Source organism: Panicum virgatum, chromosome 1N (assembly GCF_016808335.1).
Source record: "Panicum virgatum strain AP13 chromosome 1N, P.virgatum_v5, whole genome shotgun sequence".
Taxonomy (NCBI): Eukaryota; Viridiplantae; Streptophyta; class Magnoliopsida; order Poales; family Poaceae; genus Panicum; species Panicum virgatum.
This window is the reverse complement of record NC_053145.1, coordinates 20280161-20293264: the sequence shown is the minus strand read 5'-3', so window position 1 is coordinate 20293264 and position 13104 is coordinate 20280161. Positions and strand designations below refer to the sequence as shown.

The 13104-nt window shown below is 41.9% G+C and overlaps 1 protein-coding gene across 1 annotated transcript; it reads right to left on the bottom strand.

Annotated features, from left to right (window-relative positions):
- Window positions 1-3699: 3699 nt before the first annotated feature.
- LOC120653406 (disease resistance protein RGA2-like) lies at window positions 3700-7727 on the bottom strand. Its single transcript, XM_039931157.1, has 3 exons — window positions 6792-7727; window positions 5180-5316; window positions 3700-4471 (listed from the first exon to the last, which is right to left on the bottom strand). The coding sequence occupies exons 1-3, from the start codon at window positions 7725-7727 to the stop codon at window positions 3700-3702; spliced, it is 1845 nt and encodes a 614-aa protein (XP_039787091.1).
- Window positions 7728-13104: the final 5377 nt, after the last annotated feature.

Below are 13104 nucleotides of genomic sequence, written 5' to 3'. Positions count from 1 at the left end.
TACAGACCAGTGTGACCGGTACGCCCTAGCAGTCTGACCGGTCAGACGCTGTAGTTGGTTCGGCAGCAGCCGACCGGTCTGACCGGTAGGGTCGACCGGTCTGACCGGTCCAAGTGTAATCCGAGTACAACTAGGGATTTTAATAGATTTAGATCTTGTAATAGGATTTCTTGCGGGATAAGTCTACCCCACCATATAAATATAAAGGGTCACGGCCGATTAGGGCATCCAATCGATCAAATCAATACAACTTTTATCTTTTTACTTTCTTTTTGCCCTAGCTTTTTCCCATCTACTATCTGTTGTTCCTCCTTCGTCTCTACGTCGATTGAGGGCGTTCTAGGTGGCCTGCCGACCCTAGAACAACCCTGCGTGTGCCTGCCCCGACGGGTCCTTCCCGGGCGACGTTCGTTGGTTTCACCGCCGGCCTGCCCGGCGACAACCGGTCTGACCGGTATACCCGACCGGTCTAACCGGTCTGAGCATCGGCGCTGCATCGTGTCGTCGCTCGCTGCGCGTTCAAGCGTTTTCGTGTGTTGGCCCTAGTTCACCAACACACACTGAGTCTTGTTGTTCTCTGTCACTATGCAAGCTAGGCTGTATTGTTGGAAGAGTGTTACAGTTGCATCTGTTTTGATGAAGCTAAATATACCAAATAGAACTTTACTCACTTTAAATCCTTAAATTTATGATCTATGCTAAAAGACCCTATTTTTCCAGGTTTGTGCATGGTGATGTGAAACCGGAGAATTTTCTGTTTGGTCAGGCTGAATCGCCAGTTGATAAGAAGCTTTACATCATTGATCTTGGATGATGTATGTGTTAACCACATTAACCACATTGTTTGATTTAAATATTCATTTCCACGTTGCCATAGTCTTTTTACAATTGATATATATATATAATTTATTTGTCTTATTGTTCCCTCTTGACTGGATTACGTCCTTTGGTTTTGCTGATATATGATACCCAAACTGTACAACATCAAAGTGGAGGAGGCAAATGGGAATCATTTTGATTATGATCAAAGCATGATGTATTTAGGTTGGTTATATTCTCAACTATTCATGCTTGTGGGTTGAACCTCCATTTTCTGACCATTTTCCCATTAACTGTAAAAAATATCCTAATATTTCTCTTGGACTTTGCCTGTTAACTTCCATTTTTATCGCCGTGGCATTTCTTATAAATCATTAGGGCCAACTATTATATAGTTTTGGGTGATATATTTTCACTATTGCATGAACTCCTTACAGTCAGCAATCATGCAAGGTTAGTGAATCATTCCCTTACAGGTTAAACTGACATGCTGAAAATTAAAAGTGACCAAATGCATGAATAGCTGTAAACTCAATGCAGGTAACGGTTTGCCAGGTGAATTTGAAGGTATTCTGTGGCACTTGCTGTATTACCGTACCGATTGGATTTTGTCACTGTTTCTTTGTTCTCAATCATATGAATCGCATGCTTTAGGTTAGTTTTGGTAGTCTTCTATTAGACCAAGCATATAGAACAATATATCATCTATTTATTATACCCCCTGAATAGAAGTAATTAATTTTCTTCTGATTATTGAGTATTATTGTGATTTTTTAGTTGAAGGAAGCATGCAACTAACCTCGCAAGCTACGAGCAACAGGATGCACATGAATTATTTTATCTCCATCCTTGACCATATCCATGAAAATATAGAGGATGATCAGCACAAGTCACATGCCCAAGGTAGTAAACCTTCGCTTTTGATAATACAAGTTCAGCCAGATCCATGTGTTACAAATTTAGAATAGCAAAACTTGTTGAACCTGTTGGTGAGGGTACTAATTACAATGTTCATTGTTGGCCCCATGTGTCTTTGAAGCTTTTCACCAATAGCCCTGCAGGAGCTTTTCACCAACAAAGGCAAACAGGAACAGAATAGTCTTCCTGTATTATTAGGTGAACAAATAAGCCTAATTTTCTTGGATGAAGTGTAGAATAACATTCTTTACTTGGGTGTGCTGTAATGCTATTCTTGAGTAAAAATAATCTCAGTTAATGACCCATCCTAATAGTGTAATTTATTATCATAATAGGCCATGGGGACTGTTGCATTGCCCACAGAGTGTTTTCTGGTGCGCAAGGGGGAACGGGGTTGGGCTGGTATGAATTCCAATCATCAATTCTAATGAGATGTTTGGAGTGGTTAACAAGCGCTGAGAGCCTTGATGCTGATTAAAAGTTCTGTTGTGAGCGCTGCGATGAGAGGCAAGAATCCATGAAGCAAATGTCCATTCGCAGGCTTCCATTAGTTTCCTCCTTTCACATAAAGAGATTTGAGCACCGCTGAGAAAAAGTTCAGTTTCCTTCGATGATATGTATTGGTAGCCTTTTTTTTTTGAGTGCGTATTGGTAGCCTTTTTGACAACCTTGACAAAGACATATACAAAGATGAAGCCATATGAATATGAATTCCATGTATTCTTGTTGACATTCTGTTATGTTATGGTCTCTGGGTACAACACTAGAAAGTTCAATAATATAGCTACAAGCTGATTTACATTGATTGCTCTTTGTTTAGATGGTTTATGCTCTTTGTCTAGCATTTCTTAAGATCCTGTGTTCTTGTGTAAAGAAAATATTTCCCAGTTTGAACTATGGATCACGTTTTATTAATGTGCGTTTAAAATTTATCCGTGGCGTTAGCACGGGCACCTTACTAGTATCAATAATTCCGGAACAACCTTTCATGTTGAGAACCATCAATTTTTTTAATCCACCAAATGATTCTGGAAGACCAGTAATTCCGGAACAACCGTCCATGTCGAGATGTGTCAAACTTTCCAATCCACCAAATGATTCTGGAAGACCAGTAATTCCAAAACAATCAACCATGAAGAGACTTTTCAATCTTTTCAATCCACCGAATGATTGTGGAAGACCAGTAATTCTAGAACAACGTTTCATGTCGAGAATTGTTAAACTTTTCAATCCACTGAATGATTCTAGAAGACCAGTAATTCCGGAACAACCTTCCATGTAGAGACATATCAAACATTCCAATCCACCAAATGATTCTGGAAGACCAGTAATTCCGGAACAACCTTCCATGTCGAGATATGTCAAACTATTCAATCCACCGAATGATTCTGTAAGGCTAGTAATTCCAGAACAACCTTCCATGTCGAGGTGTTTCAAACTTTTCAATCCACCAAATGATTCTGGAAGGCCAGTAATTCCAGAACAATCACTCATGTCGAGATGTGTCAAACTTTTCAAACCACCAAATGATTCTGGAAGACCAGTAATTCCAGAACAATCTATCATGTAGAGCTCACTCAAATTTTTCAATCCACCGAATGATTCTGGAAGGCCAGTAATTCCAGAACAATCTATCATGTTGAGATGTGTCAAATTTTTCAATCCACCAAATGATTCTGGAAGGCAAGTAATTCCAGAACAATCTCTCATGTCGAGATGTGTCAAACTTTTCAATCCACCAAATGATTTTGGAAGACCAGTAATTCCAGAACAACCTTCCATCTGGAGTTGTTTCAAACTTTTCAATCCACCGAATGATTCTGTAAGGCTAGTAATTCCAGAACAACCTTCTATGTCAAGGTGTTTCAAACTTTTCAATCCACCAAATGATTCTTGAAGGCCAGTAATTCCAGAACAATCTCTCATGTCGAGATGTGTCAAACTTTTCAATCCACCAAATGATTATGGAAGACCAGTAATTCCAGAACAACCAATCATGTAGAGCTCAGTCAAAGTTTTCAATACACCAAATGATTCTGGAAGGCTAGTAATTCCAGAACAACTTCTCATGTCGAGATGTGTCAAACTTTTCAATCCACCAAATGATTCTGGAAGACCAGTAATTCCAAAACAATCTTCCATGTGGAGGTGTTTCAAACTTTTCAATCCACCGAATGACTCTGGAAGGCCAGTAATTCCAGAACAACTTTTCATGTAGAGATGTGTCAAACTTTCCAATCCACCGAATGATTGTAGAAGACCAGTAATTCTAGAACAACATTTCATGTCGAGAATTGTTAAACTTTTCAATCCACCGAATGATTTTGGAAGGCCAGTAATTCCAGAACAATCTATCATGTTGAGATGTGTCAAATTTTTCAATCCACCAAATGATTCTGGAAGGCAAGTAATTCCAGAACAATCTCTCATGTCGAGATGTGTCAAACTTTTCAATCCACCAAATGATTCTGGAAGACCAGTAATTCCAGAACAACCTTCCATCTGGAGTTGTTTCAAACTTTTCAATCCACCGAATGATTCTGTAAGGCTAGTAATTCCAGAACAACCTTCTATGTCAAGGTGTTTCAAACTTTTCAATCCACCAAATGATTCTTGAAGGCCAGTAATTCCAGAACAATATCTCATGTCGAGATGTGTCAAACTTTTCAATCCACCAAATGATTCTGGAAGACCAGTAATTCCAGAACAACCAATCATGTAGAGCTCAGTCAAACTTTTCAATACACCAAATGATTATGGAAGGCTAGTAATTCCAGAACAACTTCTCATGTCGAGATGTGTCAAACTTTTCATTCCACCAAATGATTCTGGAAGACCAGTAATTCCAAAACAATCTTCCATGTGGAGGTGTTTCAAACTTTTCAATCCACCGAATGACTCTGGAAGGCCAGTAATTCCAGAACAACTTTTCATGTGGAGATGTGTCAAACTTTCCAATCCACCGAATGATTCTGGAAGGCCAATAATTCCAGAACAATCAATCATGTAGAGCTCGGTCAAACTTTTCAATCCACCGAATGATTCCGGAAGAAAATGTATTCCCGAACAATATGACATATCTAGATGCACCAAATTTCTTAGTTCACCGAATGATTCAGGCAATGCAGACATTAGTGGAGAATTTTGCAGGTTTATGTATTGCAGTTTCGAGAGCTTTGCTATAGACTCGGGGAGTTCTGTATCTTGCACTTGTGGAGCAATAAGACAGCTTAGCTTCTTCAATTGGCCAATGGAGCACGGCAACAATGTTGTACCAGAACATCCCCTTAAATCCAGAATACGCAAGCACTTTGCGAAAGACAATGAACCTTCATGGGAGGCCAACAATTTGCTGCTACTGGCAAAATGAAGTGCCCGAACCTTTTCAGGCAAAGTATTTGATAGTTTGGCCTGGCCATCATAATTTGTGAGCAGTGCATACCGACAGTATTTCTGCTCTCTTGTGTTGCTGCTACTCTTGTGTGAAGCGTCAACCGTAGTTAGTTCGTCAGCGAGGACTGATGTGGCCAGGTCGTGCACTAGGTCGTGCATGGTGTACCGCACCCCTCTCATAGACGCCTAAAATAACACCACAGTAGAATCGTTAGAGATGTCAAGAAAAAAAAATCTTGTTATATTATATTGTATCTTAAAATAAATAACAGACATAATTAAAAGCATAGCCATGGCGTGTAGTGCCAGTCTACGCGATCCGGATACCGACGGGCCATTGTGCGGTCTCTAGCCTTGTGGCTCTGCACGAGTGACGGACCAAAGACCCGAGCGCATGCGCCAAGGAAGCAAGGAAGGCGGCCCAGCGGATCCGCGACATTCAAGGCCGCATGCAGTTGGTGGCGGTGATAGGGATCGGGACCAACATACCGGGGTCACCGACAGGCTGTAGGGCGGTCTCATCCGGTGGAAATTCATGTTAAAAAAAAAGAAGAAAAGGAAAAAGAAATTCAGACCGGTAAAACATTGGAGGAGGACACGTCGGGCGAGCGGGACTTGCAGCTTTCACTATTTCCACCTGAGCCCACGACACGTACAATCAATTTTGCGAACTACATTTTCTACAAATTCAAACAATTAGTTAACGGTAGTTGCTGCTGGGTGCCGGAGCAAGGGATATGCGTTCTCTGTCCTGCGGCACGTACGTCGTATCTGCGTGGAGGTGGCCACGTGCATCTCTATTTGGTTTTGTAAACAATGTGATATATTATCCTTTAATTTCCAGGCGTTATCAGCGCTCTGTACTTTATTTATTTATTGTGAATATCATCTATATCGATCTTGTGGTCAAAAATTTTATTGTGCCATATCTATGGATTGCGCTAGTAACCATTTGCTGGGTCTTGGCTTATATGTATATCTCTACAATCTAAAATAATACTGTGAACAAATTTGACCACACAGAAAGATTTTTTTACCTTAATTTTAATTGGCACAAGAAATATTATTTTTACCAAGCTAAATTGTTTCTTTTTCTGAATACTTTAGTAAATATATAACCTCAACATACAGGAAATGAACAAACAAACAAACAAAATATTTGATATCCATTATCGATCATCCTGTGCTCACACAGCCATCCAAGAACCCATAAAACTAGCTAGAATATACGTGCATAATATTATTGCATCTCAATAACATGGCCAATATTCTTATTTGAGTTTCTTGAGATAGAGTTATATTCAATTAATTTGGCACTATGTACGTACCACACTTCACCATTTTCATAAAGTTTAACCAATTAGTTACAGGTACCTCACACATAATATAAGAATTTTTCTCTTTGTTTCTTTTACGCAACTAGAACAACCTTTTACACATAATTAAAACTTCGAATTGTGTACTTATCAAATAATATGTGCATCCTATATATGCTTGTATAATCTACATTGTTTATAATACGCATAAACAAATATAGCTTGAGAACTAGTAACTAATCAGAGTGCAGAATGCTTGTATAATCTATACATTGTGTATAATACGCATAAACAAATATAGCTTGAGAATAACTGATCATAATGCGGTAAAGTGCAGTAACTTACCGAGAGTAACTTCGAATCTTGAAGGAAGGACATTCCCAGAAGTTGCTTAATATATTCCTTGCCTTCTGAGGGCTTCTTAATAAAATCAAGAGCAACCCATTGGTGAATCAAATCATCTTCAAAGATATCATAGCCTTTTGGGAATATGGCACAATAGGAGAAGCATAACATCAAGATTGGCGGCAACCTTTCATAGCTTAACATCAAGGAAGAAAGCACTTTCATATGTTGTGGAACATCAACTCCAAAAGATTCATTCCAGATATCACTGTTGTTTATTTTTGACCATTCATCCAAATCTTTTGATCCTAATGTGTATCCAATTGCTTGAGCTGCTAATGCTACACCTCCACATTTCTTTGCAATTTCCAATCCTATACATTCTAGTTCCCCATTATTGCTTGTATCTTCGAAGCCACTGCAACTCTTTATGATATCCCAACATAAATTATCATCTAAAGGTTGTAGCTTGTATGCCTTTTTGGCGCAAATCTTGTTTGCAATGGATTCACTACGTGTGGTTACAATGACATGTAGCATGCTGTCTTTGTTATCTATTTCAAGCATTGTTTTCAGTTTATTCAACTCCAAAACTTCATTCGGCCATATATCATCTAAAACAATCAAAATATTCTTGCCAGGAAGCAATTTATCTAGGCACAGTTGTATATTCTGCAGATCATCCAAATTTTGTTGATATCCAACTCTTGGTAGCTGTGAAATTATAGATGTACCTATTTTCTTCAAATCAAATACCTCAGAAACATAAACCCATACATGATGCTGATACCTCCTTTTGAATTCAGTGTCGTTGAAAACAAGTTGTGCCAAGGTACTCTTTCCCATTCCTCCAAGGCCATAAATAGGGAGGAACATAGTTCCATCTTCACTGTGACTTCCAGATAAAATGTCAATAATTTTCTTTTTTTTCTCCATCTCTCCCTAAGATGATTTTGGCTTCACTCTTATATGTTGTTTCACGTCCATCACCACGCTGCTGGTCCTGACGACTAGCAGCGGTGTTGCCCTCTATGGTGAAATTAAAATTCTGGCGTTCCATATTGATTCTCTCCAATTCTTCTCTCATCTTCTTCATCTTATTAGCCAGGGTTTGCTTCTTGCATTGAGCCGTGAGACAAAGGAACATTCCTGACATCTGCAATAGTTGCATTTCTTTCAGTTGGCATGCTAGGATGAAGCATCAGACAAAATAAGATTAGAATTATTATATATTGCTGCTACCAAATATTCCCATCAAAGGATTTGACATTTCTTTACTATAAAAGAGAGGTCAGAATTGACCTATTAATGCTTATTTGGTGAATTTTACAAAATTGTATAGCATCATATCATCTACATGTGTAATTTTTTTGGTGAATTTAGACGACTTTTTTGCTGTGGTTTGCACGTGTTTTCATAAAATTGTGGTTTGTACCAGATATGTTCCCTATTACTATTAAGAACAAGAGCTCATGAAGCCCAAAAACACAGCATTTATTTATTTATTATGATTGTAGTAGTATAATTTATTAATGGGAAATTTTCCACGTCCAACTTGATTGTCCGACCCAGTTGTCCAACTGTTTATTATTGGATGCTAATTATGATTAGTTCCTACTGATTCATCCCTTGCTAACTGCGGTGGTTGCATGGCCGGGTCGGATGAACCAGTCGTACGTATAGGAGCATTCTTATTGTAATCCGACAACCCACCACCTTAGGCATGATTCCATTATTATTCCCGGACTCAATAGGTTAGAGTGAGGTTATTCCCGGTCTCACCAGGATTAGAGTCAGATTGAATATAATTACTTCCTCTGCAAGTTAGCTAAGGATTTAATCCTTCTCATTCATGTTGAATCCTCTAGGTTCAACCATTAACCGAACAAGCCCATAGTGATTCTTTTTTTGTTTTCAGAAACAGAGAAAGGGATCAGTTTTCATTAAAATATAACTCCGTTTACAAGACCTCAACATAAAATAAAATTACATTGAAGGCGACCACTAGGTCTCTACCCTTTGTCTTCCTTGCAACCAGCACCGTTCACTGCTTCGAAAAATTCCATCGCCATGGAACAGAACTGGATCTGAACTAGGTTCTCACCAACAGAAGATTCCACGATGTGGAGGCCGTAAAAGAGGCACTGTATGCCCAACCATTCTAGGGAGTAAAGGCGCCAAAAGCACATCGACTATATTTTCTGATGGTTGAAAAGCCCATAACATCCGACGCCGCAGTTAGCCATCACCAATGGCGGCCAGAAGAGGAAATTGGTTGCTGCCAGTGGTATCACCAACGGCCGGAAAAACGATTCCACCAGAGGGAAAAACATATCCAATCCCTCATCAAAGAACTGAGAAGAAAAAACCTACCATTACCTTATTCAGGCGGCACTCCGGCCGGATATCGACATCGCGACGGACAAAGCCGCCGGCGGCGACCACTGAGAAGAGCACCACGAGAACACCAAAAAAAAGCGAGACATGTCCAAGACGGGACGGCTCCTCTCCTTCTCACCGCCGGCGAGATCGCCGGTGGGAGGAAGAGAGGGGGCCGAACAGGGCTGGCAGCGGCAGCTCTAGGGTTTGGGGTGGAAAGACGAGACGGGTGGCTCTAGTTCTTGTGTTGATGGTATAAGCCCATCGTTATTCTTAGCGTCGATAGTGGGCCACCCACCTCACACTCGAGCTGACATCTTCCATCGTGTCTGCCCCGCAGGAAATTCATTTCTATGTGTGTCCGTATCTTACGAAGTTACGGCCGAGTGGAACCACACGCTTCTTTCCTATTCTTTGCGTACCAATTAATACCCCCCTTCTCTGTTTTTCATCTGTCACCCTGCGTCATGTGGGCAAATTTCACATGCGCTTCTAGAGCCTGCTCTCTCGTGTGACAGACTGATGACAATTTTCTTCTCTCGTGCACGTTGAGTTACTATTGTATATAAGTTATAAATTTAAGTTAACTATAATTTATTATACATATAAGCTAGAGGACAAGTTATATATCTAAGTTACGTATATATTATTAATATAAAATTTATTAAAATAACATTATTCGTAGTTTACCTATAAGTTATCGTAATTGAAAAATTGCTAAAAAGGAGAAAATAAAACAAATACAAACAGACATACTCTAAGATGGAAAAAAATCATTAGCGGCCTTGGTTAACGCGTGGTGCGGCATGCGTTGGTCTACAACTTGCAATATAAGTGATTAAATGTTTAATTACGCACCTTTGGAGTTGCTTCAATATCTTGGTAGTCGTCCATCATGTCGGAGATGTCTAAGGCGGCATGCTTGAGTCGCTTGAGCCACAGTCGCTCTTGCGCGGACTCCTTGATTGATCGCTTCTCGGCGTCCTTGAACACAGCATTCATGGACTCCATGGTATCCCTCAGATTGCTGAGATCGCTGTTGAAGTCGATGGCCAAAGTGGTCTGCTCCGCAATAGCGGTGCTTAGCTTATCGCAAGCAAAATTGACGGCTGCGGACGCTAGCCATCCTCCTACTACTTCGGGCATGGCTTCAGTGCTCAGGAATACTCTCCACACACCCTTGCTTGCGCCACTAGAATGGTTATGTGCGCGAGGACCTACGGAGGAGCCCAAAGTGCTCCTTTATGTATTCAGCAGAACAAATATTTTAGTATTTTCTTTACATGGCTTACAGGTTTAGATGGTCTCAAAAAAATATGGATAGTGCCCCTTCGCCAGCTGGAACAGCTGATTCAGAAAATAAATAAGCCTTCAAATTAAAGTCCCTTCCCAATAAGGCTATCTGCACTCCTCGTACTCTAGACCTATCATCTAAAAGGAATATTTCATCCTGATCATCCATATTCTCTCCACTATATCTAGTTTTTCTGCAGCCATCTATACTCTTTATGTTCCTCTATCCCAACTACCCATCGATGGAGTCTACATGTCAGTCTCCCGTTCTAATTTTTTACCCCACCCTCTCCCCTCTCTCTTTCTCCCCCCACCCCCCTCTTCTTCCCCGACGGCCGCTCCCCCTCCTTCCTCCTTCCTCCCTCCTCCTCCCCCCTTCCTCCCTCCCTCCCTCCCTCCCCACCGGGCAAGCGCTGCGCCTACCTCGAGCACCACAGCCTTCACGCGCCGCTCCCTCCCCTGCTCTCTCAAATCCCCTCTGCGTGCGGCGGACGGTCTTCCTCCCTCCCCATCCCTTGCTGCGCCTACTCCTCCCTTGCCAGTAGGGGAAGGCGGCGAAAGCTCCTCATAGCGGGTGGACCTCTGACTTCGGCTTCATTGGAGCCGGCGGCCGGGGCGGCCTGCGCGCCGGGCAACGGGCCTCGGTCGACGCGAGCGTAGCGCGGCGGTGCCACAGCAGCCGACGGGCCTCGGCCGGCGCGAGCGCGGCTCGGCGGAGCCCCAACGGGAGGCAGGAGTTGAAGCCCCAGCGGCGGCGAAGGCCCGCGCGGGGCAGGGTGTGAGCGGGCCGCAAAGGTCTGGCGGCGCGTGGCGAGGCAGAGGCGCACGTGTGACGAGGTGGGCCGCAGTGGTCGCCGGCGACAGCAACGGCGCGAGCTCGACCTCCATCTTCGGCCGGCGTGGTTGGTTGGGATGGCGCGCGGTAGAGCGGGCCCATGCCCTATCGGTGGATACCGCTCTACCCCGCTCAATTTGGCGTGCGGCGGGCAATACGGAACGATAGCGTTCCTGATAACGTTCGCCGCTGCAGGACTCAAAACGGCAAATCGGTACCGCAGGGCGGGATAGCGGATGCTATCTGGTACCCAGTGCCGACAGCCTAAAAGCATACACTTTCTAAAAATTTTATAATACATCAAGGACTCCCAGAAAACCGTTTGGATCATATTACAATTTTTTTTCATCCAAACATATCGACATCAAGCGATCTTTTTTCTCATATCCTATATATGCTCTGTTTGAATGTTGCACATATTATTTACGTATTTAATAAAATGTAGATTAATTTTGGATCTCACATGGTTACGTTTTCCTTCCAAATGCCATGACCCGCCATCTATAGTACGTTCAATGAAGGGGAAATTGTTGATCTCCTGTTTTGTGCAATGGTTCAAAACGTGCTAAAATAATGAGCTGTGTGCTTGGTGCAGAGGCTTTTGCTGCTCTAAAAGAGCTTATTGCTTATTGCTGTAGATTATCGAATCGTTTGTACTACGCTTGATTTGTTATGTTCTAAAAAGAAAAAAAAAGCAAGGTGAACAGTGCTGGCTCTTGGTCTTACTGATAGCTTCTCTAAGCCTTCATGGACTCCATCGTATCCTTCAGGTTTCCGAGATCGTCTTTGAAGTTGAAGGCCAAATTTGCCTTTTCCACGATGGCGGAGCTTAACTTATCGCAAGCAACATTGACGACCGCGGATGTTAGAAATCCTGCTGCTACGTACTTCCGCCATGGCTTCCGTGCTGTGGATCACTCTCCACCCTTGCGCCACTACAATGGTTCTTATTGTGCCTCCGGAATCAATTTTCTGGTGGTTTTTCCTATTGTGGGAGTTTATGGCACACTGGAAAAAACACACCGTTCTGTGGTAGTGCCCCAATAGAGCCCGAGGTGCTTACAGATTCCCTGATGCCCTCCTAAGAGCGATTGAATCCTCGTAATAAAAAATAAATAAATTCAGGCAAAGATAACAACAAGAAGTGGACCCTGCCGTCACATGTGCGCATGCGGCATCATGCATTGTTGACCCTCCCCAACACATGCAGCTGAGATGCGAGAAATCCTTTTCCCGAGATGGCTGCAGAGCTTTGATTGGCATGATGACTGAAGAATCTGAGGTTAGAGGTGAATTTCTTTTATACTCATGATCAGCATGGCGATCCATTATATAACAGTCGGTTCACAATGTCGTGCTATTTCCATACAAAAACATACATTTGGAGGGCATTGTTGCAAACTGCAACAGTTGAGAAGGAAAAAGAGTTGAACACTTCAAGAAAACAGAAAATGTAGTCACCGAAACTCAGACGTGCGAAAGACTCTGCCTTTGCGACACTACCAAAACAGTACTGATTATGTGAGGATTTTTCTTATTGAAAATAGTTAGTTTGTACTAAATGATTTAAGTCTTTGATCGTAAGACTTTCGGCACAAGGAACAGAGCTGATGATTATCTACTAACGACACACTAAGAGCTGACTTTGTATTGGTTAAACAGGTGCAGCTATGACACAGCTCGCAAAAACAAAATTGGGTAGCTGAGCTGGCTCTCACATGCAAGTGCTTGACAAAATCAAAATCAGATCCTCCAGGATATTTAGATTTATATTCCTTCACTTAAATCAAACTTGGCACTGATTCA

Excerpts from the sequence above, each read along its gene's own strand:
- LOC120653406 (XM_039931157.1), bottom strand. The coding sequence starts at position 7,727 with ATGGAGAAAAAAAAGAAAATTATTGACATTTTATCTGGAAGTCACAGT. Across the intron at positions 5,317-6,791 it reads AAGATTCGAAGTTACTCTCG|GCGTCTATGAGAGGGGTGCG; the intron begins GTAAGTTACTGC and ends GTGTTATTTTAG. Across the intron at positions 4,472-5,179 it reads AGAGAGCAGAAATACTGTCG|TTTGACTGAGCTCTACATGA; the intron begins GTATGCACTGCT and ends TGTATTGAAAAG.